The sequence below is a fragment of the Salvelinus alpinus genome, chromosome 12 (assembly GCF_045679555.1).
Source record: "Salvelinus alpinus chromosome 12, SLU_Salpinus.1, whole genome shotgun sequence".
Taxonomy (NCBI): Eukaryota; Metazoa; Chordata; class Actinopteri; order Salmoniformes; family Salmonidae; genus Salvelinus; species Salvelinus alpinus.
Genome location: NC_092097.1, coordinates 46,823,373 through 46,845,653, shown reverse-complemented (window position 1 = coordinate 46,845,653; position 22,281 = coordinate 46,823,373). Strand labels below are relative to the sequence as shown.

Genomic DNA, 22,281 nt, shown 5'->3' with positions numbered 1-22,281 from the left:
CTTTTTACATCAGCAGTTGTCACAAATCACACAAGACTGTTTCTCTCGTCTGTCTCTTGACTCCAAAGTGTCCAGCATCTTTGGGGTTTAGAAAAGTATGATCAAAATCCTATTTATTATCATTATTACAGTAACTATAAGGTGGACTGTGCCTGCCACAAGGACAACCAGCAGAACTGCCCTGTGCAGAAGCATAACCTGAACCCGCGCGAGACCCTAGGCTGCCCCGGCACGGGGTCGCTGCCCCCACCCTCCCAGCTCCCAGGGCACACGGGGGCAGAGACGCGGCGGCGGAAGGCCCGGCGGAGAGAGATAGAAGGGTCAGGTGGCGGCCCAGGACCGGGCGGGATGTCGGACGACAGTAACCAGCCGCCCGAGGAGAGTGGTGAGGTCCGGGAGACGCTGCAGGGCAACGGCAGCCTGGGCAACAGCGATGTTGAGGTGTGTGTGAATCTTGGTGCAAAGGTGTGTGTGTGTGTGTGTGTGTATACAGGCAGTTAATGTTGAGGTGTGGCAGTTTGTAATGGAATGTGGTGCTGTCCCACTAAGACACATGGGGGTGTATCCACTGTGCACTGAAAATGTCCCACATTTATCATTCACAATGTGTATGTGTGTTACAGGAGGGCCTCCTCAAGCAGGAGGAAGGAGAGGAGGGCGAGCTGGACCAGAACGGAGTCCTCATCTCCAGTAGACAGGTATATGCTGCCTAAATCATCGCTTTGACATCATTTCCTGTCACACTGACCAACCCACTGTCATAATATGGAATCATAGTATTAGTCTTCAGTTCGTAATCCACCCTCTCTCTCTCTGTAGAAGAGGACGTCTACCACAGAGGGCATAGATGAGCCCAAACAGGAGGGCCTGGAGTGCGAGGAGTGGAGCAGAGGGAATCCCACGGGGAGTAACCCCACACCCCACCAAGCAGGGCTGGGGATAAGCACCCGTCGTGCAACTTACGCCACTGTGAGTCGGACTTCCCCCCCCCCCCCCCTTAGCGCCACATTGTCTTTTTGAACTTTGTGTCCAATTATCCAATTTAATTTATCCCTAAACAGAATCTCCCTCTCGGTCTCCAGGAACCCTCCTCAGCAGCCGACGCAGACAAGACCCAGACGTCCGCCGCTCCCCTCCCGGCCCCCCTTGCTCCCCCCAAGCCTCCCCCGGCCCGCTCCTCCAAGCCCCGGCCTAAGAGCCGTATCTCGCGCTACCGCTCCAGCTCGTCACAGCGTGCCCGGCGCCAGCGGCAGGCCCTGGCCCAGCAGCAGGCGGCCCTGGAGCAGGGGGCGGCGGCTGAGATGCAGGAGAGCCCCCTGGGGGCCCCTGGTTCAGAGCTGGGCCTGGTGGACGGAGCACTGGGAGTTGGGCAGGTCTTAGACGGAGAAGGCCTGAGTGCTCTGAACAAGGGCAACCTGCCCAAGACCAAGAAGGTGAGAGGGATGGGCCTGGCTTCCAACCACCTTTTTTGGGGATTTAATCATTATTATTAATTGACCCTTTATTAAACCAGGAGAACTCTTTTGAGGTTAAGAACCTCTTTTTCCTTGCTGAATTACAGATGTATAGGCTAATATCAACACAATACATATATCACACACAAACTTGACAATTTGTCCCTAAAAAGTCTCCCCCCACCCTCCAGTATCTGGTGACAGAGTGGCTGAATGACAAGGTGCTGGACAAGGCAGCCCAGCAGGAGGTGCCCACGGTGGAGCGGCAGCTGCGCATCACCACCGACCCCACGGTGCTGGCCACCACCCTCAACATGCTGCCGGGCCTGACGGCCTCGCCGCTCATCTGCACAGCGCCCAAGCACTACGTGCGCTTTGGCTCGCCCTTCAACCCCGAGCGCCGGCGCCGGCCCGTCAGCGTGGACGCAGCCTACGGCTCCTTCAAGAAGGTACCGGTGGAGAGAGACAGAGTTGTGGGAGTTGTCATAAAGTCGGTTAGGGGTTCAATGGAGAATAGGGTAGATGGGGAATGTAGTGTAATGTGTAGCAGGTGCTCGAGAGGGAGGGGGCTGTTGGTCTCCTTTCCCCTAAAGTGTGCACTTGTTCACTTCCCTTCATAAATGTGAAAAAGTTTCAGTATATTGTCTCAGGCTGATATGTATTTGTATCTGTGTTCAGAGATGGATCCAACAGGCCCAGTGTGAGAGTGGGCCGTGCTCGGGAGGCCTGGAGGACGGCACCGAGTCCACCTCCTCTCACCAAAGTAACAGCAGCAGCTCCACCCCCAACCCTTTCAAAGCAGGTATCTACCGCTTTTTAGTCTGTTCACTGTCTACTAACAAGTCTAGTAGTGTTTGTAATCTAGTACAGATCTGATTTCGAATTCGTTTTAGGCTGGGTTTGCACTTTTGGAACTTTTCTATTGGTTCCACTGCAACATCCAAACTCAATTAAGCACAGATACAATATTTAAAAGGATTTTTAATAGTTTTTTGAAGCCACGTCTGGTGTAGTGTTCTTGCAGTTGGAGGTTATTTCAAATTGATCTCAAAATAAATGTTGATTCAACATAGATTAATAACCAATTGTTTTACCTACTTTGTCCTAATTAGTCAACCATGCACGTCATTTAATTTTAAATTAACTTAACACCAAATGAAGATCCTTTTAATCATCGGCATACGCTGACACCTGTCACAGCAGATAATCTGAGGCTATTGCTTTCTTTCCGCTCGCCGCTAAAAAGAACTGGCGGCACCCCCCAAGAAGCGGCGGTCCATTTACGGCCCGGAGTCGGAGGCGGCTCCACCACTTCCCGGCTCAGAAGAACACAGTCTGCTACTGCGGCCCCTGTCACCCATCACGCCCCCATTGCCCTCAGACCACCCCCTACTCAGCCCCGCCTCCTACGCCGCCCCCGCGCTGCTGGGTCGTTACGGCGACGAGGAGCACCGGCTGTCCAATGATTATTCACCGCTGCCCTCGCTGCCCACCAGCCGCTGCAACACGCCGCTGCAGTTTGAGGTACTGGGGACACGGAAAACGCCCCTAGAACACACACAGACACAAATATGACATACTGAAATACACACACACACACACATACAAAACGATGGGCCACCCGAACAGGAAAATTCAGCATTGAACTACAGTGCATATACATGGTTGTTTTCACTGTGCTACCTATCTGTTTGTAGTGGTATTTAATGTGTCTCTCCCTCTTTCCTACCCATCCAGAACATATCGTCTCCAGAGGCCTCTCCTGTGCACAGGCCGGAGTCCATCTCTCCAGAGGTACGTACCCCACAGACCCAGAGCAGCTGTCAGAGCACTGAAGCCAGGGCTAGATGACTTTCACTTTAGTCTCACGGGACAGGGAACACGGGCTGGTGAGGGCAGTTTTGTGTCAGTGTTCATCTTGTAACTCTGTTCTCCTCTGCTCCACCTATAGCCGTGCCTGCGGCCAGACTTTGATGCCCAGTGCTGCGCCCTGCAGTTTCCAGACCTCTCCCTGTCCTCGGGCCTGGAGAGCCCCGTGCCCGTCATGTCGGATGACTTCACTCTCCTCTCGGCAACGGGGCCTCCTCCCGACACACAGGGGCCGCTCACCCCCTTGGCACCGGGTACCCCGTCCGAGTTGGCCCAGCAGGCCAGAGAGCAGAGCTTCAGGACGGAGTTCAACCTCATCTACACCTGCTCCCCGCTCAACGCCAACCTGGGAAACCTCGCCCCCGCTGCCCCCACTGACAGGCGCATCAGCCAATCAGAGGGAAGCTATTCCCCGGCCGAGTCCTTCTACAGCACCGTGAGTGGCCAGGGGATCCTGGCGGAGGCGGGGTCTGACTCGCTGTCGCCCTACGGCGAGCCGCACTATGGCGGCAGCTACCCGGATGGCGGCACGCCACCCCACCACACCAGCAACCCACCACAGAAGAAGAAGGCAAGTCCTCCAACTCGCTCAGCTTCTTCCTGCTTTAGTTTTTTCCCCCCTCAGAAATTAAACTGTTAATGAAGATATTTCTGTTCGAATTACATTCCCACATGGGGGTACAATAGGTAGGTCATGTGTGGAAGTAGTGCCTACATGCTTATTGGTATAAAGTCTGAATTTGAGTAGAGAGTGATATTGAGACTGGTATGAAATTTTAAAGGATACTCAGTCATTGTGTGGTCTTTACTTGCTTTGTGTTTTCTATTCACTATGTGTCAAATAGATCAATTGGTCTCAGTGACTCCACATCAAGATAATTAAATCAAAATAGACCTGGGGTAATTATTTTCCAGAAAGGCTACATCGGTTTTTTTATTTTGACAAATTGTTACATTTATCTTTTCTATTGTCTGTCAGTTGGCTGCATGGACTTTCAGCTGTCTTTAGAAAGGAATAATACGGGACTTCTAGAATGATTTCCACATTTCTCTTTATGTGTACTGTCTCCTACTGCAGCTAGCCCAACAGGTTGTGTTGTCCACCCTGTCACTCCCCCTATGCTCCTCCTGAAACCTTTGCCAAGTCTTTCTTCCACTGTTTTTTCCAAGGCAGAGGGCCATCCTGCAAACCATTAGTCTGCTGACAGGACAGCCAGATTACCAGGCTATAGCAGTAAGACGTGAATACAAGACAGTACAAAATATGGTGAATATTTCCATACGACCATTTAGAAGTGTGCATGTAAATATTGTTTTGCATTTGCATACAAACCCCACCCCCGTCCGCCAAACCCCCCCCTTCTCCAAAAACGTACCATGAGTATCATCAATTTATCTAAACATCCATTTATCTACACATCTCTATATCTAAACATCCATTTGTCTAAACATCTCTATATCTGAAACATGGTCACCCCATCGGCTCGGAGTGCCATACAATGAGGCTGATGGTTCATGATATCATCTTCAGCCTGGCGAGGTTGCGCCAGGCCTTGCTGGCTTCACTGGCCATTTGTCTACGGTCCACCTCATCCATAGTTCTGTCCTCCTGTGCCTGCATCCTCTTTCACCAGCCTTGACCCACACCCAAGTCAGATCATACCAGCAGTATGGCCAATTCCCATCTAAGAACCATACTAGCCGCCCTTCAAAAGGCACCCCTAAGGGTCCAAGGACAATCAGAAGGCCCATAAAATAAGCCTTTGGAGCCTGAAGCTGTTCTAAGGGCCCAATTGGAATCAAAAGGCCCTAACAAATACAGTAGTCCTCAGATCCCAAGATCCTAGTGCGTGGCCATTCTTCAAGTCCTAAGGCCCTGATGGCAACCCTATGGGTATAGGTGGGGCCCCCTGAGTGCCTCCCCTACCCTTCTCTCCGCCCTCTTTTGGTTCAGCTCACCGCACCCCGATAGCCCTGATATCGGACTGTCTATTCAGCCAGCCTGCTCCATATCTCTCACCCCCCATCCCCCTGGACCCTCCTTAAGTCTCCTGCCTTTGCCATGACAACATTCCGCCGGACTGTTCTCGCTCATTGTCTTTGAGTGTGGCTGAATGTACCGGACTGTTCTCTCTCTCATTGTCTCTGAGTGTGGGTATGTGTACCGTAGTGGGTGTGGGTATGTGTACCGTAGTGGGTGTGGGTATATGTACCGTAGTGGGTGTGGGTATATGTACTGTAGTGGGTGCTCTGTGGTTTTGTTTACATTGTGTTCCTAGTTTTCGTGTCTGACCTCACAGTAGTTGCTTTGTGTGATGTTTCATTTGACGATGATGATGACAATGACCAGTTGCCTGTGCTGATGTTAGATTTTGACCATTACTAACTATCCATAAAGCACAGAAAAGCTTCAAAAGCAAACGGAAGGTTGGTGCGTGAACATGATTGCTTCCCGATTCTGGTAATGGCACTGATACCAATACTCTGGTAAAAAATGTATTGTGGTTACCATTCAGCAGGTGGTTGGTCCCAACACTGTAAGGACAGAGTGCTGAAGCTATACTGGATTGATTCTTTGTCTTTTGTCATATGACTCGTTCCAATGGTCATCCCTCCCAAGGTATAGTTTTTTTTTGCACCTATCAACTTCAGATAACCACGCCAACAGAGGATGAGGTTGACCAATCATAGAACAAAATAGAACTTCCAGGATGGTAGAAGTATTAAATCGTTGACCAATGCTGGTTGCTCATCCGGTTAAAAGGCTCTACAGTCTTCTCAATGGATCCGACAGAGATTAGTTTGCGTTGCTCTCTACATTACGTAGTTCTACGTACTTTTGTGCTGCTGAATTTTTGGAACGCCACTCAAACGGAGCTTGGTAGCTCTATTTGCGTAGACTGCGACGTCACTGTGGAGAGCCCTTTAGGGTTTGGGAACATTTAGGATGTTTGGTCTTTTGGACAATCAGTTGGTAACATGTAAGCGAACGTACATTCAAGGTAGAGTCGTCTTAATAGTTGATATGATGCATGACGTTGTCTGTCCATACCGCTCTGGTGATTGATAACGGGTGTCGCAATGCAACCAGTGGTATTGTGTGACACCATGGCGTGTGTAACCTCATGGCACTAAGCCTGTACATATGGCTGACTAGGAGTGGTTCTTTTCCCGCAACTCCTCGACTCCTCAGGTGTCTCTGCTGGAGTACCGTAAGAGGAAGCAGGGGAGCAGCAGGGACCCTGAGCACGGGGGCAGCTCCCTGGGCACCCCCACCCGCCTCGGCTCCGTCTGTGCCAGCGCCGAGTCCCCCAGAGGCCCCCATTCCCTCCACTTGCAGCCCTCGTCCTCCCCCCACAGCTCCTTCTCCTCCCCCCCCCAGATGGAGGAGGTGAGCCCCCCAGATAACCACCACCACACCACCACCTCCCACGCCCTGGGACCACCACAGCAACAGCAGCCCAGGGATCAGGAAGGCACCAGCCAATGGTAAGACTAGATATCGCTGCCACACCACATTCTCTCACAGTACTTTGTTCCCTGTCACTGTTTTCAGACATATTCATCTTTGCTGTCTCACCTTTTTTATGTTGTGGTGTTGACTGGTGTTTGAGACTATTTGCTTGGTAAGGTGGGACCATTAGCAACCTGAGCCCCGTGCGGTGTCTCCAGACATAGAAATCATCTAAACATAAACCCCTAGTGTGATTGAACGTACTGTACATGACGGTGTTGGTGTTGTGCATTGATCCAGGATGGTGCCCACGACAGTAGAGCGGCTGAGGGAGGGTCAGGGCGTCTTAGAGCGGGTACTGAGGGGCTCCCTCAAGATGGACCGCATGCTGAAGAGGACGGATGGCTCGGCTGCTGACAAGGACCTTGGTACTGTACTCGTTTTCACTACCAGTTTTTCTCGTTTTCACATGAATGTGGCGTAGTAGAAAGTTCAGACCAGATGTCCTTGTCTTTGTCTGAAATATAGAAATATAGACATCTAGGTGTGTTTAGGCTAAAGTCCAGGTTTGTGTTGTCTGAAATGTAGATATCTAGCCTAGTTTGAAACAGACAGTTGCTGAGTTCAGAGGTTTCAGGGAATGTGCATGCATGTACCATCTGTTCTCCTGTTAAGTTTGTGTCCTGTTGTGTGTTATCCCAGATGCAGACCGGTATGAGATGCAGACAGTTCCCCTGGCCTCTCCCATGAAGAGCCCACAGAGATACAGCCCGTCTGTCTACACTCACCAGGTATTGTCCTACGTCATTTGTGAGAATGTAGTGTTTTGTCTGGGCTGGTTCTTGTTTTGTCTGGCCAGCGGTGTAATCATTTCTTAAAAACAGCTAGCGTTTCTGTTGGACAGGCTCAGCAAACCGGGAGACACCTACCTCAATCTGTCCAATAGAAACGCTAGAATAAAAAGAAAATACATTTTGTAACGGTTTTGATTACACCTGGGGTTTTTTTTTTTTGGGGGGGGGGGGGGGGGGGTTAATTTGTTTGAGGTGTGTACTGGGTGTCAGGTTAATTATAAGTAATTTGTGTGTTTTGTCATTCTAAGGTGCAGCCCCCCTTATCGGAGAGCCAACATCAGACAGTGGACAGTCCGACCTTCCTTCAGCAGAGCGCGTCCTCTCCATTCCATGGCTCCTACAGCCCCTCGGCCCCCCTTCCCTCAGTTCAGGGCTTCTACCCTCGCCTGTCTCAAGACCACTCGCAGCATCATCCACAACAGCCCCTCAACTCCCCATCCTCCTTCCCCAACCAGACCACCTCCTCTGCAGACTCAGCCCTATGTGGGGCTTCCAGACCACCGGGAGGCGCTCTGCACCAGTCGAGCGGCAGCAGCAGTATGGACGGGTCCCACACGTACAGCGCCGGGAGTCAGCTAAAAGCCAGCCTCTTGAACAGCGGGTTGTCAGGGTCTCCTACCCCTGTCTCCAGGGCTCACGGCAACCCTAAAACAGACTTGGGCGCCAGTGTGGCGGGGAACCACACCTCCAGACTGAGCCAGCAGCTGGCGTCCCGGGGCCTGAAACCAGGCAGCCCCGGGCAGACGGTGCTGCAGGCCGGCTCCAGGCTCCTGGCGGCCACCGCCGGCCAACACTACCCGCAACGCGGGGCACCACTCAGTCCGTTCCAGCACCCCCCCATACAGGGGCCGGGAGTAAGGACACAGTCAGGAAGCTTTTAGGATGTTGTGTTTGTGTGTGTGTTTTTGCGTGAGAGTGAGTGAAATGGTGTACCTCCTCTCCTAAACCCTCTGGAGAAACTAGGCTTGGGGATATGTACAGACCTCCGAGGAGCCACGACTCTGCTTCTTGTATGCTTCTTGTATTTCTCCATATTTTCTGTCTTTCTTTTTGCGGAAAACAATTTACTGTGTTCTGCGTCTAGCTAATCGAGGAACTTCAACACCCTCAAGGAATCAATGGAAAAAGAGGAAGAAAATACATGTTCAACAAAAAAGAGAAATCATTTGTAATTTGAAATTACCCTGACATGAACAGACTGTGTAAAACAGGCTAAGTAGATGGTGAAACTCAACCATGAGTATCTGTACAAAGTGTTTTTGTTTTTGAAGAAATGTACCTGTTGTTTTGGTACCTGGTTTGATAATGCTGAGATGGCAGCAGAGATTTTGTTGAGGTAACTTTTTGTTATTTGGCCAGCAGCAGGGTCAGTCCTGCAGTATACACGTGTTTAGTTTGGAAAGGGTAAACGATAGCAGCAAGAGCGTGTGTGTGCATCATCCGTTAGAAAGATGCAGAGAGGGTGGCAGTCATGAGCTCCCTAAAAATCATTCCATATGATTTCCAACTTTTTGTGTAATATGTTTTTCTGAAAACTCTTGATCTGTATTTCACTGTTTGATTTTCTTCCCCACTTGACTGTTTTGATTTGCTATATTACTACTTCACAGTAGATTTGCTATGTTGTACTTGAGTCAAACAGATCTTGTAATTCATGGTGCTGCAGTTGTTTTCGTTTTAAGTTATTTACAGTTAAATCCAGTTATGTTTCCCACAAATCGGTTGATTCAACTCGCCATCTGTAATTTGGAATCAAACTTTTGCCAGAAATGCATCCTAGTAATCGTTAAAACCTTTTTGTGCTGGAATGCAGCGACAGAGTGAGAAGTAAGAAGAATATATATATATAATTTTTTTTACTCCGTTGTTGGGTTTGTCGTCTCGTTTGAATCCTGTCGGATTATTTTTATCAAATGTATTGAGAATATATTTTTTCTCTCCTTCTGACCATTCCTTGCATTCCGTATGCCACCTAAGAAAACAGGAGGATGGTTTGAACGGTATAAAAAAAAAAGCTGCTGTGTTCTCCTTATTTGTTGCTGCTTCAAGAAGTCTCACTTTCCACAGAATGCTGTACCCCCATTTTATTAGGGTTCTTACCAACTGAATACTAAACAAAAATATGAAAATCACAACGCAAAATTAGTCATGTGCCATGACCACAGCATTGGGACCTTTAATCAACGTTAAATGACATTGCTGATGCAGGCTGGGAGTTGTATTACCCTAGTGACAGGAAGATGGAAATCGTTCGGACTGGATGTTCTAATTTGGTTGGGAGTAAATGTCTTTGGGGTCCCAGGAACCACACTGGTGCTTCAGACAGAGGGACGGGCCAGCTTGACCAGACACTTGACTGTTCTTCTTATTGCCTCATCCACAGACGTAAGGTACTCACTTGTTACATGAATGTTTGACAGAAGACTTCTGAGAAATGTCACCCAAAATTACCAGCACCTTAAGTAAAGAAATAACCCCTAAAATGAAACAAAAATGACAATGTATGAACATGTGTACTTGTATAAAATGTGTTAAACTGTAAAAAGAGAAATCTAGTACACTAAATTTGCCGCATGATATTTCTTTTCTGGGACTGACCGATGGTCGGATTGGGATGATTAGGTCTGTTGACAGTCTTTCTTTTTACTCTTCACTTTCGACTCCCAGAGAAACTGGACACTGCATTTTTGAGGGGGGGGTGACGTTTAACTTGTTTTTGTTTTATTTTTTTACACAACATAGTGGTGACTATGTGGATTCCCCCATCCAAAAGATAAAAAAGCAGAAGAGATGTAATGCATTTTCATAATAAAATACTGATGATAATGTATTTAGAAAAATTGCCATGTTGATATTTCATGCACTAAGGTATGGTACCCGTTCCCAAAAACCTGTTGAAGAAATAGTGAACATTTCTTTACACATTATGTAACACTGCCATGTTTTGTTTGAAATAATTGATTATATACTGTACACACAGTGACGTGAACGGTGAAATAGCTCCATAGCCTGACAAACCAGTCGACGGGTGAGGCTAGGGAGTCGCCCTGTAAGGCTGAGTGAACTCCACAGTCAAGCTTTCTGCTGAGCAATTCATCACTGACAGTTGTGTGAAGTTACACGCTCTGCCATGCACAGCTCAAATCTCAGTGCGGGTGAAGTCGCAAAGCGTTTGCGGAGCCTGTAGAGTGTAAATCCAGCCTAGGTTTGTGAAGTTGACCGATGGCGCTCTCGCTTCCTCACATTGAAAACATAGCGGTCTGCGACATACAGAAGACTGAACACCTACGAAGGAACCGATAGGAAAATATCACGCATATAACTATAGACCTTTGTAACACTGCATGGTATTGAAGGGTATCTGGTTGAGATTTGAGGGCCACATTCGGTCAGTGCCGGGTAATCTAGAAGCACGCCGTTTGTCTTGTGGCTTGTCACGAGGTCAAATCAAACTTTTATTTGTCACATGCTTCGTAAACAACAGGTGATACAATATTGACATATGGTCGGAGTCCTCATCCAACTACTCAATTGGTCGCTTACGCCTCGATCACACCGACAGTCATGGCATTTTGGTACACCAGGGGCCTGTTGCACAAAACTAGGATAAGGGATTAAGCCAGGATATCTTGGTGATCCTGGCTCAATTGATCCGTAATCCGGTTGCACTAAAGATGGATAGGGGGCAGGAGGATATGTTATGGTATAAATTACCATGGAGATTTATTCTGTGGAGCTAGCCTGCTCCAGACCAGGCTAAATTCCAGGATCTAGTTAATCTCATCCCTAATGTCAGTCAGCAGTCACCACAAATGGAAACCAATAGTTATTTCACTGCTCACTATACATTGTTATCACATATAACTAGACCCACTGTTATTATTTAAACGTTTGTGATCATTAATTTCAATGATTTTGGATAAAAAATGATTTTTAGATGATGTTGCTATCATTAGATAATTTACAGTTTCCCATAGACTATAAGGCTATATAAAAAATGATAGAATATTAGGGCCACAGAGGGGAAAAAAACACAAGTCATAATATTGTAACCAGTTGTTTTAAAGGAGGACAGTTGTTAAAATGACAGATGTGGGGCATTTCGTGAAATTGTACTTCAGTATGGTTTCATAAACAAAGACATGCTGATGTGCCAGAATATTAAGTATCACATTGTCATAAGTATCAAAACTGTAAAAACAATATGTAGCTTTTCTGCAGAAAGAACCAGCCTCATAAATTTATGACTTTATCCTTTTTCTTCAGTGTGGCCCTAGTACTCTGTCATATAAACAAATACACATTCCATATGAATATAAAAACACAATGTGTAACATTATGTTCCTTTATTGAATAAGGACAAAACAAAGCAGGTAAACCATCAGCTCCTTTCGAAACTGAAGTCACAGTGACTCTACAAGATGGAAAGCACAGAACCCAAGCATATTATACAAAATGATACATACACATTCAAAGGTCTGTATATAACACACCCTGCATGTCTGCACACTAAAATAAATGCAGGACAAATCCATACACATCAACTGAACAGACAAATGAATGGATGCAGTAGCCTCCCTGCAGCCTTGTATTACACACAGTATACCGCACAAACATCATAAGAGGCCAAATTCGTCAAAAAACGAACCCAAAAAAACCCAAATTCCTCTGCCACCGCAGGACATATTTAACCAAAATTGAAAGCACACATACTAACTAAAATAATTCAACACATATTGGTCCCTCAGCAGCCGACCACTGTCGTCATCAGGGAAGATTGCCGGATTGTCCCAGTCCATGGCTGGTGGCACTCTGGGGGCCCTCTCCTTCCTCAGGCAGGCCACATTGTGGAGGACAGCACAAGCCACAGTAATATCACATGCCCTAACAGGGCTGACCCTTAATTTGTGAAGGCAGTGAAAGCGTGCCTTCAGGAGGCCAAAGGTCATTTCAACTCTGGCCCTGGTCCTGGCATGGGCATGGTTGTAGGCCTGCTGTGCTTCCTGGGGGTCTGTGAAAGGTGTCAGGAGAAAAGGCTGGCAGCCATACCCCCTGTCTCCCAGCAACACACCAGAGAATTCACCTGTCAACACAAAATCTCATCATTACTACCTCATAAACACAGTGATATTCTTGACACAGCCATGATGGTTATAAATAGGGGTTGTGTGGCTTACCTTGTGATAGGCACTGATAGATTTCAGAGGCCCGAAAGATTCTGGAGTCATGGACTGAGCCAGGCCATTTTGCCACAACATTGCTGATCCCACAACATTGCTGATCACACAGTCAGCATTGCAGACCATCTGAAATCATAAGATGAGGAATATTACACCAATCAATGCACATCACTGGCAATGCAGAGTGTTCGTCAATGGACAATATCAAAAAGTTATGTTCACCTGAACATTAATGCTGTGAAAGGATTTCCTATTCACAAAATCGGCCTCATGGGCACCTGAGGGGGCTTTTATCCTTATGTGTGTGCAGTCCACTGCACCAATGACATTGGGGAAACCTGTCACACAAAGTAATGAGTATCCTACTATGTGTTAACAGTTGTCCTGTAATTTGTAGATCCTCTTACCTGCAATCCTATAGAACTCCTCTTTGATGTCACAGAGTCTTCTGTGGCCAGGGAAGGAGATGAAGACATCTGCTAATGCTTTGATAGCCAGACACACACTCCTTATTGTGCAGCAAATTGTGGCCTTGTTCAGCTGTTCTGCATCCCCCACTGAGTACAGGAAGGCTCCACTAGCAAAAAAGCGCAAGGCCACACAAACCATTTGCTCCACACTCAGTGCATGGCTCCGTGCAGTGCGGTGCTTAATCCTGGGACCCAGTAGTCTGCATAGATACCTGATGCCATCTGCAGAAAACCTGTATCTTTCATATAGATGGTCATCAGGGAAGGCCAGTGGGTCCAACCGGTCCCTGAAGACCCTTTCTCGCCTGAAGGCTCTCCTCAGCACAAGTGCTTCTTCATCCACCACATCTCGCACGAATGGGCATGCCATTGTCAGAGCAGAAAGGAACACACAATTTTGGGCCTTCATATAGGCTAGTGGCCACACCTGGTGCTGGGGGGGTGGGCAAAAGAGGGCGATGCCTTATAACGATGACTTGGTTGTACTGATTGCTGGGAAAATAAAAAAAACCTTAGAAAGATGCCACCGTCCTGTGTGCTCACAATAAGAGCTCATATGTCATGGCTCACTTGACTTTACGAGAATATACCTAATTTTTATTTTGAGCTGTGTCATCTTCTTGGAGCTGGGGGAGGAAAGAAAAATAATGATTAATACATTTGTGTTACAGTTAGCATACAGTGTACATTGAAGGCATATCTCACCTCCCTCTCAAGTTTTTTTATTTCAAGGTCCAGTTTCCTAATTGTCCTCTTTTTTATTTCGGACTCCAGTGCAAGATTTTCCATCTTTTTCTTCTTGTACTGAATGTCTATGTCTGCCAGTTGTATTTGGCGCCGGAGGTGGTTGCCATACAACTTTCTGATAGCTTGTGAGCTCTGTGAACACAATACAATTAGCGCAGCTGGAATTTGGCAGGATGTGGTGTCCTTTTATTAATACGCACTATGTTGCCAGGCTGGTTTTCCCACTGTATAGCATCTGGGTCCTGTAAAAGAAATTAGATTTTTTGATTTTGATGAGGACTCCTCACCATTGTAGAGTAAATAGTACTTTCACAGTCTTAACATGATACCTCATGCCTTCTGGAATCCAGAGAGATGGTCTCCTCCTCATCATCGTCTCCATCATGTGCTGTTGCTGCTGCACTGGGGCCTTCACCCTATCACATTTAATCGGATTCATATTGAAGCTAGTAGACAAGACATGCCAGGCCTACAGTATGCCTTTGATGGAGTACTCACTGGATCAGCATCGTCTGGTGCTTGTGCTGGTGGCTCTAACAGGAACACAGTGCTGCCAGACACTGCAAGGCAATAGGTAAACCAAAGTCAGACAGTCCAAATTGATTCAATATGAATGTGGTTGTATCCCATGTAGAGATGGAAGGACATACCTTGAATGAAGCGGGTGGCATCTTGGGAGGAACCTATGCTCGTCTCTTTCCCCCCAGGGATCCCCTCTAAGACGGGCCTGCCTTTATTTAGCTCCAAGGCCATGTCCTCTGCTGGGGTAAGGTCAGCCTTTGGTGACCCACCACCCGTGCCTTGTCTGTGGGTATTCTTTTTCACTGCTAAAAGAGTACAGACAATGTGTGAGCAGGCACCTTCTGGGTACAATATATGCTTGTGCTTTGTTAAATATTAGTCAGGGACCATACCATTCTGCAGAATGTTCTTGTATTTGATTTTGACCTGCTGCCATGTCCGTTTTGGCCCGTTCATGTTTAATCTACACACACACACACACACACACACACACACACACACACATTTAATGGAGTCACACTGCAAAAAATTACTTGGTATTTTTGTCTTGTTTTCAGTAAAAATATCAAAAAATTTATCATAGCTTTATACAGTGTGATGGAGTTACTTTACACAATTTCACTCATATCTGCAGTGCATTTCAATTAAAAATTTAACCGTTTCATAATTACAGTACAACTGCATTTTTGGAGATGTGAATTAAATATTTGAATTGTAATTGTGATGTTTCAGCGGAGCGGTGAGTGTGTAATTGTGCACTACCTACGCATTCAGGCGGTCTGCAATACTTTGCCACGCTTTTTCTCTTTGCTTTATCACTGTGGCGGTGTTGCCTTTCTTCTTAATTATATCTTTTACCTCCTCGTATGCCTCCATGAGGATTTGTGCTTCCGACGGGGAAAAGTACGCGGCTCTAGTTGCCATGGTAAATCAGTTAATCTGTGATCTGTGGCGGGGTCTATTTGAGTGAGCCGTGAGCGCGCACCTATCCAGGATTGGTTTCACCTGGCTTAATGAATCCGTGTCTGCTCATCCTGGCTTGGTCTTTGTGCAACCAATTAAGCCTGGACGCACATGTTTTGGCTTCATTGAGCTCAGCTGAGTCATTTATCCCGGATGTCTTAATTCTACTTTTGTGCAACAGGCCCCAGAAGTACATTCATTTCTAATGGAACGCTGAGTTTGCTTTGCAGAATTGCAGAGGCAGTTACAGTGTGTTCTGTGTGATGCATACATTGGATTTATCGAACGTATGCGTCAAACTGCGTAGACTGCTTGACAGAAATGGTAGCAGAAAGTTCATGTTGAACTTTTGTTGCACACAAATCGAGATGATACCGCTTACTATTTTGCGCAATGACACTATCGGTGTGATCAAGGCGTTACACCTCAATCACACCTTTATTTTTTATTTGACCTTTAACTATGTTAATCATTGTGTAAAATGGTACGCGGCATCATCTGGATATGTGTGCAACAAAAGTTAAACATTCACCTTCTGCTACCATTTATGTCATGCCGTCTACGCATACGAGTTGATGCATATGTAACGGATGTGAAATGGCTAGCTAGTTAGCGGGTACGCGCTAATAGCATTTCAATCGGTTACGTCACTTGCTCTGAGACCTGAAGTAGGGTTTCCCCTTGCTCTGCAATGGCCGCGGATTTTGTGGAGCGATGGGTAACGACCGTGCTTCGTGGGCAACCGTTGTTGATGTGTGCAGAGGGTCCCTGGTTCGCGCCCGTGTCGGGGCGAGGGGACGGTTTAAAGTTATACTGTTACATTGGTGCCGTGACCCGGATCACTGGTTGCTGCGGAAAAGGAGGAGGTTGAAAGGGGGGGTGAGTGTAACGGATGTGAAATGGCTAGCTAGTTAGCGGGTACGCGCTAATAGCATTTCAATCGGTTACGTCACTTGCTCTGAGACCTGAAGTAGGGTTTCCCCTTGCTCTGCAATGGCCGCGGCTTTTGTGGAGCGATGGGTAACGACCGTGCTTCGTGGGCAACCGTTGTTGATGTGTGCAGAGGGTCCCTGGTTCGCGCCCGTGTCGGGGCGAGGGGACGGTTTAAAGTTATACTGTTGACCCGGATCACTGGTTGCTGCGGAAAAGGAGGAGGTTGAAAGGGGGGGTGAGTGTAACGGATGTGAAATGGCTAGCTAGTTAGCGGGTACGCGCTAATAGCATTTCAATCGGTTACGTCACTTGCTCTGAGACCTGAAGTAGGGTTTCCCCTTGCTCTGCAATGGCCGCGGCTTTTGTGGAGCGATGGGTAACGACCGTGCTTCGTGGGCAACCGTTGTTGATGTGTGCAGAGGGTCCCTGGTTCGCGCCCGTGTCGGGGCGAGGGGACGGTTTAAAGTTATACTGTTACATTGATGCTGTTGACCCGGATCACTGGTTGCTGCGGAAAAGGAGGAGGTTGAAAGGGGGGGTGAGTGTAACGGATGTGAAATGGCTAGCTAGTTAGCGGGTACGCGCTAATAGCATTTCAATCGGTTACGTCACTTGCTCTGAGACCTGAAGTAGGGTTTCCCCTTGCTCTGCAATGGCCGCGGCTTTTGTGGAGCGATGGGTAACGACCGTGCTTCGTGGGCAACCGTTGTTGATGTGTGCAGAGGGTCCCTGGTTCGCGCCCGTGTCGGGGCGAGGGGACGGTTTAAAGTTATACTGTTACACATACGTTCGACAAATCGAATTTATACAGAAAGCACTGCAACTGCCTCTGCAATGCTGCATGGCAATCACAGCTTTCCATTGGAAATGAGTGTACTTTTTGTGTACCAAAAAACAATGACACTGTCGGTGTGATCAAGATCAGTGGTCACTAAAGTAAGGAGAGGAGGGCAGGAAGCTGAGCAATCATATTGGGATGATGGGATACTACTGTACAGTCAGAGTATGTTGCTACTTTTTATGGTACTTGTGTTTGAGAATCTATTGGAATTTGAATCTATGCCCATTTGGAATCCGTGCCAATTGAGGTCCTTCTGTCCCACATTTTAATAACATTAACACACACACACACACATTTATTGAAACGAAGGACGAAACTTTTGGAGTTGGGTCGTTCAATTTGGGAATTGGTTCCTTCTTTGATTGAACAAGTTGACAAATTGAAGGTTGAATGTGGTCTGTTCTCTGCATGGTAACTACTTAATTCAAGAGGTTGTCCACAGCCAGAGTCTTGCGATCGTGTATTTTGACTGTAGGGGGGCATAGGTGTCTGTCTGCCTTCACCAGATCCAGCTGTAGGCTTGACACTCCACCTCCGGGAACTCCGTATAAACCACGCGGTAGCCACACTCCGTTGGAACCCGCTGGCACTTGTTGGGCCATGTTGTAGGTTTCATCAGTCTGGGGATATGAACGAAAAAATACGTGTGATATTGGCAAAAACGGAATTCATGTTTGGTTTATATATTTGACTTGCATACTGTCACTAATTTGGTCCGTTTACTCACGAGAGACAGAAGTAGCCATTTTCGTGGTCGGTAGCACTTGTTACAACCCCTGTAGAAGGTCTGCCCAGGCTCAAACGAAACCTCTTTGTAGATACACGGACCTGCAGTCAATGAATACAGAGAACAATTGATAACGGTACAGGTTGTTACATTGCACTTTCAACTGTAATCTGGCTATGGCATGCACAAATGCAAGGATTTGCAAATACACTCACGAGAGATCTACGTGATCCCAAACTATACTGGCCAGCATTACTTCAGCTGGCCAGTAGAGGGAGATGTTATATTAAACTGCTGAACGGTAAAGCCTTCCACACTAAAGAAGAGGTGACCCAAACTTGAGAAATAGATTCATTCAATGTACACTACCAGTCAAATGTTGACACACCTACTCATTCAATGATTTTTCTTTCTTTTGACTATGTTCTACATTTTAGAATAACAATGAAAACTATGAAATAACACATGGAATCATGTAGTAACCCAAAAAATGTGTCAAAATATATTTTATATTTGAGATTCTTCAAAGTAGCCACCCTTTGCCTCGATGACAGCTTTGCACACTCTTGGCATTCTTGCAACCTGCTTCATGAAGTAGTCAACTGGAATGCATTTCAATTAACAGGTGTGTTTTGTTAAAAGTGAATTTGTGGAATTTAATGCATTTGAAACAAATCGGTTGTGTTGTGACAAGGTAGGGGTGGTGTACAGACGATAGCCCTATTTGGTAAAAGACCAAGTCCATATTATTGCAAGAACAGCTCAAATAAGCAAAGAGAAATTAGAGTCCGTCATTACTTTAAGACCGTAAGGTCAGTCAATCCAGAACATTTCAAGAACTTTTAAAGTTTCTTCAAGTGCAGTCGCAAAAAACATCAAGCGCTATGATGAAACTGGCTCTCATGAGGACCGCCACAGGAAAGGAAGACCCAGAGTTATCTCTGCTGCAGAGGATAAATTCATTAGAATTACCAGCCTCAGAAGTTGCAGTCCAAATAAATGCTTTACAGAGTTCAAGTAACAGACACATCTCAACATCAACTGTTCAGAGGAGACTGTGTGAATCATGCATTCATGGTCAAATTACTGCAAAGAAATCACTACTAAAGGACACCAATAATAAGAAGAGACTTGCTTGGCCCAAGAAACACGAGCAATGGACATTAGAACAATGGACATCTGTCCTTTGGTCTGATGAGTCCAAATTTGCGATTTTTGGTTCCAACCGCCGTGTCTTTGTGAGGCGCAGAGTAGGTGAACGAATGATCTCCACATGTGTGGTTCCAACCATGAAGCATTCTGCAGCGATACGCCATCCCATCTGGTTTGTGCTTAGTGGGACTATCATCTGTTTTTCAACAGGACAATGACGCAACACACCTCCAGGCTGTGTAGGGGCTATTTGACCAAGAAGGAGAGTGATGGAGTGCTGCATCAGATGACCTGGCCTCCACAATCACCCGAACTCAACCCAATTGAGATGGTTTGGGAGGAGTTGGACCTCAGAGTGAAGGAAAAGCAGCCAACAAGTGCTCAGAATATGTGGGAACTCCTTCAAGACTGTTGGAAAAGCATTCCAAGTGAAGCTGGTTGAGAGAATGCCAAGAGTGTGCAAAGCTGTCATCAAGGCAAACGTTTCTTCTACTTTGAAGAATCTCAAATATAAAATATATTTAGATTTGTTTAACACTTTTTTGCTTATTACATGATTCCATATGTGTTATATCATAGTGTTGATGTCTTCACTATTATTCTACAATGTAGAAAATAGCAAAAATAAAGAAAAACCCTTAAATGAAAGAACTTTTGACTGGTACTGTGTATGAAAATGCATTATCACATTTAATTTATGGTACAATCTTTATCTAGGCTGATTTGTTGAGGTTTTCTGGTCATTTCTGGGGTTATGTTGAGTAGTTTGTTTTGTCAAGTCACTTCAATTTATGGAAGAAATGTGTGTGAAATGTTTCTATTTCTATTAACAGAGCCAAACTAGATTTTTTTATAGGGTGAAAATGTTTATATTTTACCCAAACCAGATTAGATTATTTATAGGGTTATAATGTTTCTATTTGATCCAAGACAAATTAGATTTATAGGGTTTTCTACTTTCTTTCTTTCACACCAAGGTAGAACGGAACACATACAAGCCCCTTAAAATAAGGAATTTATTGTCTTCAGGGGAGAAATTACTAAACATCTTACTGTGTTAAAATGACTCTTCAGAACTTTTGTAGAATTTCAGCCAGTAGGTTTGAAAGTGAGCCAAAACGGGCCCCTGTTTTTTGTCTACTACGTCATTAAATTGTGTACATGGTCATCCATTTAGTTTATGTTACGTCTTAAATATGTTACGAATCTAATTCGTACAATATGTTACAAATTTGTTGTGCTTAATATCTCGGACTGCCTCTTCCAATAGCTCAGATTCTTAAAAACAGACAACTCTTACCTGTGCACCAAAGGATGAATGGCAAGTTACCAGAAACATGTTACCCTTCTCTAGTAGTAAACCAATGTGCTACCGAGAACCATAACAGGTTCAGAACCCTTTTTTTTAGTTCCAGGTAGAACCTTTTTATGAAAGGATTCTTAAAGGGTTGTTTGTTGGGTAAAATGTTTGTAACCAAAAAAGGTTCTCCCGCAGCGACACCTGAAGAACCCTCCATTAACCCTTTTTTCTAAGAGAGTATTTAATCAAGGTTGTACTTCACCTGCGAGTCTGTAGATCGCTGCCTGGGTCACTTGACAAGTCCAGATGAGACTTAGGGACAGACACAAAGCCCAGAGACAGACTAAACATGCTGGGTCCAAATGCACGTTTCATCTACGCCATGCCGGCCCAACTCCACTCCAAAAAGTCACAAGAAAAAAGAAACAAAGAAATCTCTCTGAGGAAGAAGCAGGTCTTCACACTCCACTAACCTCCCGACAGCAGATGCTAATCGAGGGGAGTGAGTGAACATGTATGTTTTAGTGAGAGAGCGTGAGCGCCAGAGGTCGGTTTGTGAAGAAGCTGGGAACAGGTTCTTTAAGCGAGGGGGGGACCAGATGGTTCGTCTGAGCCCTGTCAGTGTGTGGAGGTCTTAATTCTCACTGCTCAGCAATCCCTCACTCCAGATGGCCTTTATACCCTGTCCAACACCTGCTCTGACAGCCAAAGTACCGCACAGCGAAAAAAGAGAGGGAGAGAGCAAGAATGGGGGGAGAGGGTGGGACTGAACAGACATTTCTGTGCTTGTTTCTTTCCTCCCTCCTTTTCCACTCCTGTCTGTTCCATTCCACTCCTGTCTGTTCCATTCCTGTCTGTGCCATTCCACTCCTGTCTGTGCCATTCCACTCCTGTCTGTGCCAGGGAGCACCCCACACCCCCGAAGATGTTGTGGGGGTGCTGAGGAGTACTTTTCTCAGCTCAAACAGGAGTAATAAAGGCCTAGTGCACACATTTATTTTTTAATCAGGGGGTGCTGCAGCACCCTCCGCACCCCTACTTCCCGCTACTATGCCCCCATCCCTCATTGTCTGGCTCGCTCATCTCCATTCTGGAGCACTCTCGCTCTGGGTCGACTGGGGTATTGGTACATCTTGCTCCATCTTGCTCTTGCTCTGGGCAAAGCGAAAAGTTCCACTAAATATCTTGATATTTCTTCTGACTCATTGGGTTTATATGAGCAAAGCACAGCTTCCGGAATCGTAACGCTAGGTGTGGAATGTGGACCGCTTAGTTTCAGGAATGTCCTGTGGGTGTCTGTGCCGGTGGAGTGTTTAGTACTGTAACACGCTGGGTTGCTTCTTCACATGAAAAACACGACAACACACACACACACACTCAGCCAACCACAGCTGGGGTCTTACGTGGGAATAGGCTGTCTTGTTCCTCTATCTCTCGTCACTGCCACGCTCTGAATAACAATCACTCAGACGGGAAACTCTGGAGAGCTAACAGACGGAACGGGAACAACAGCCCCTCCGTAAACTAACCCAGTCAACATGACTCAACCCCTTTTTCAATCCCTCCATTCAAGTCGGGGACATGGGTGGCTCCTGACCTGTTTTTTTGGCCACATTAAGTAGTGTTTATTCCCATTTCCCACCCAACATCCTAACCAATAATTAGCAACAATCCTACCTTCTGGCCCGACCTCAAGATCTTTGAAAATGATCTAAGCTAGGAGGGTACTTGGCTATATACTGTATGTGCATTGCCGGTGATGTTGTTAAATGTGTCAGTTTTTAATGAGGAGAACCTCCTCCATGCACTCGCTGT

General features: G+C 46.4%; 2 protein-coding genes across 10 annotated transcripts in view; one reads left to right on the top strand and one right to left on the bottom strand.

The window, feature by feature from the left end:
* The window catches only part of LOC139536254 (histone-lysine N-methyltransferase SETD5-like), a 43,294-nt gene extending 32,823 nt beyond the window's left edge, over positions 1 to 10,471 (top strand). For 5 of the 8 annotated variants that reach the window (XM_071336623.1, XM_071336618.1, XM_071336622.1 and 2 more), the window contains 14 exons: positions 132 to 441; positions 624 to 698; positions 820 to 969; positions 1,062 to 1,433; positions 1,646 to 1,903; positions 2,133 to 2,256; positions 2,701 to 2,978; positions 3,192 to 3,248; positions 3,406 to 3,894; positions 4,498 to 4,590; positions 6,517 to 6,812; positions 7,078 to 7,205; positions 7,480 to 7,568; positions 7,880 to 10,471. In XM_071336623.1, coding sequence (XP_071192724.1) covers positions 132 to 441; positions 624 to 698; positions 820 to 969; positions 1,062 to 1,433; positions 1,646 to 1,903; positions 2,133 to 2,256; positions 2,701 to 2,978; positions 3,192 to 3,248; positions 3,406 to 3,894; positions 4,498 to 4,590; positions 6,517 to 6,812; positions 7,078 to 7,205; positions 7,480 to 7,568; positions 7,880 to 8,512 — 3,352 coding nt within the window. In that variant the 3' untranslated portion in view covers positions 8,513 to 10,471. The remainder of the gene's footprint in view (positions 1 to 131; positions 442 to 623; positions 699 to 819; positions 970 to 1,061; positions 1,434 to 1,645; positions 1,904 to 2,132; positions 2,257 to 2,700; positions 2,979 to 3,191; positions 3,249 to 3,405; positions 3,895 to 4,497; positions 4,591 to 6,516; positions 6,813 to 7,077; positions 7,206 to 7,479; positions 7,569 to 7,879) is intronic. The other 3 variants (XM_071336626.1, XM_071336624.1, XM_071336621.1) reach the window with 2 other exon arrangements.
* Positions 10,472 to 11,939: 1,468 nt separating this feature from the next.
* LOC139536255 (myb/SANT-like DNA-binding domain-containing protein 4) lies at positions 11,940 to 21,096 on the bottom strand. Of its 2 annotated transcripts, XM_071336628.1 has the most exons (13): positions 20,729 to 21,096; positions 18,015 to 18,115; positions 15,317 to 17,907; positions 14,943 to 15,013; positions 14,679 to 14,855; positions 14,527 to 14,588; positions 14,358 to 14,444; positions 14,229 to 14,270; positions 13,987 to 14,160; positions 13,872 to 13,907; positions 13,219 to 13,773; positions 12,809 to 12,937; positions 11,940 to 12,714 (listed from the first exon to the last, which is right to left on the bottom strand). In XM_071336628.1, the coding sequence occupies exons 3-10, from the start codon at positions 15,472 to 15,474 to the stop codon at positions 13,872 to 13,874; spliced, it is 807 nt and encodes a 268-aa protein (XP_071192729.1). In that variant the 5' UTR covers positions 15,475 to 17,907; positions 18,015 to 18,115; positions 20,729 to 21,096; the 3' UTR covers positions 11,940 to 12,714; positions 12,809 to 12,937; positions 13,219 to 13,773. The 2 variants fall into 2 exon arrangements, with proteins under 2 accessions (XP_071192729.1, XP_071192728.1); XM_071336627.1 differs by lacking the exons at positions 11,940 to 12,714; positions 12,809 to 12,937; positions 13,219 to 13,773; positions 13,872 to 13,907 and having other exon boundaries at positions 13,918 to 14,160.
* Positions 21,097 to 22,281: the final 1,185 nt, after the last annotated feature.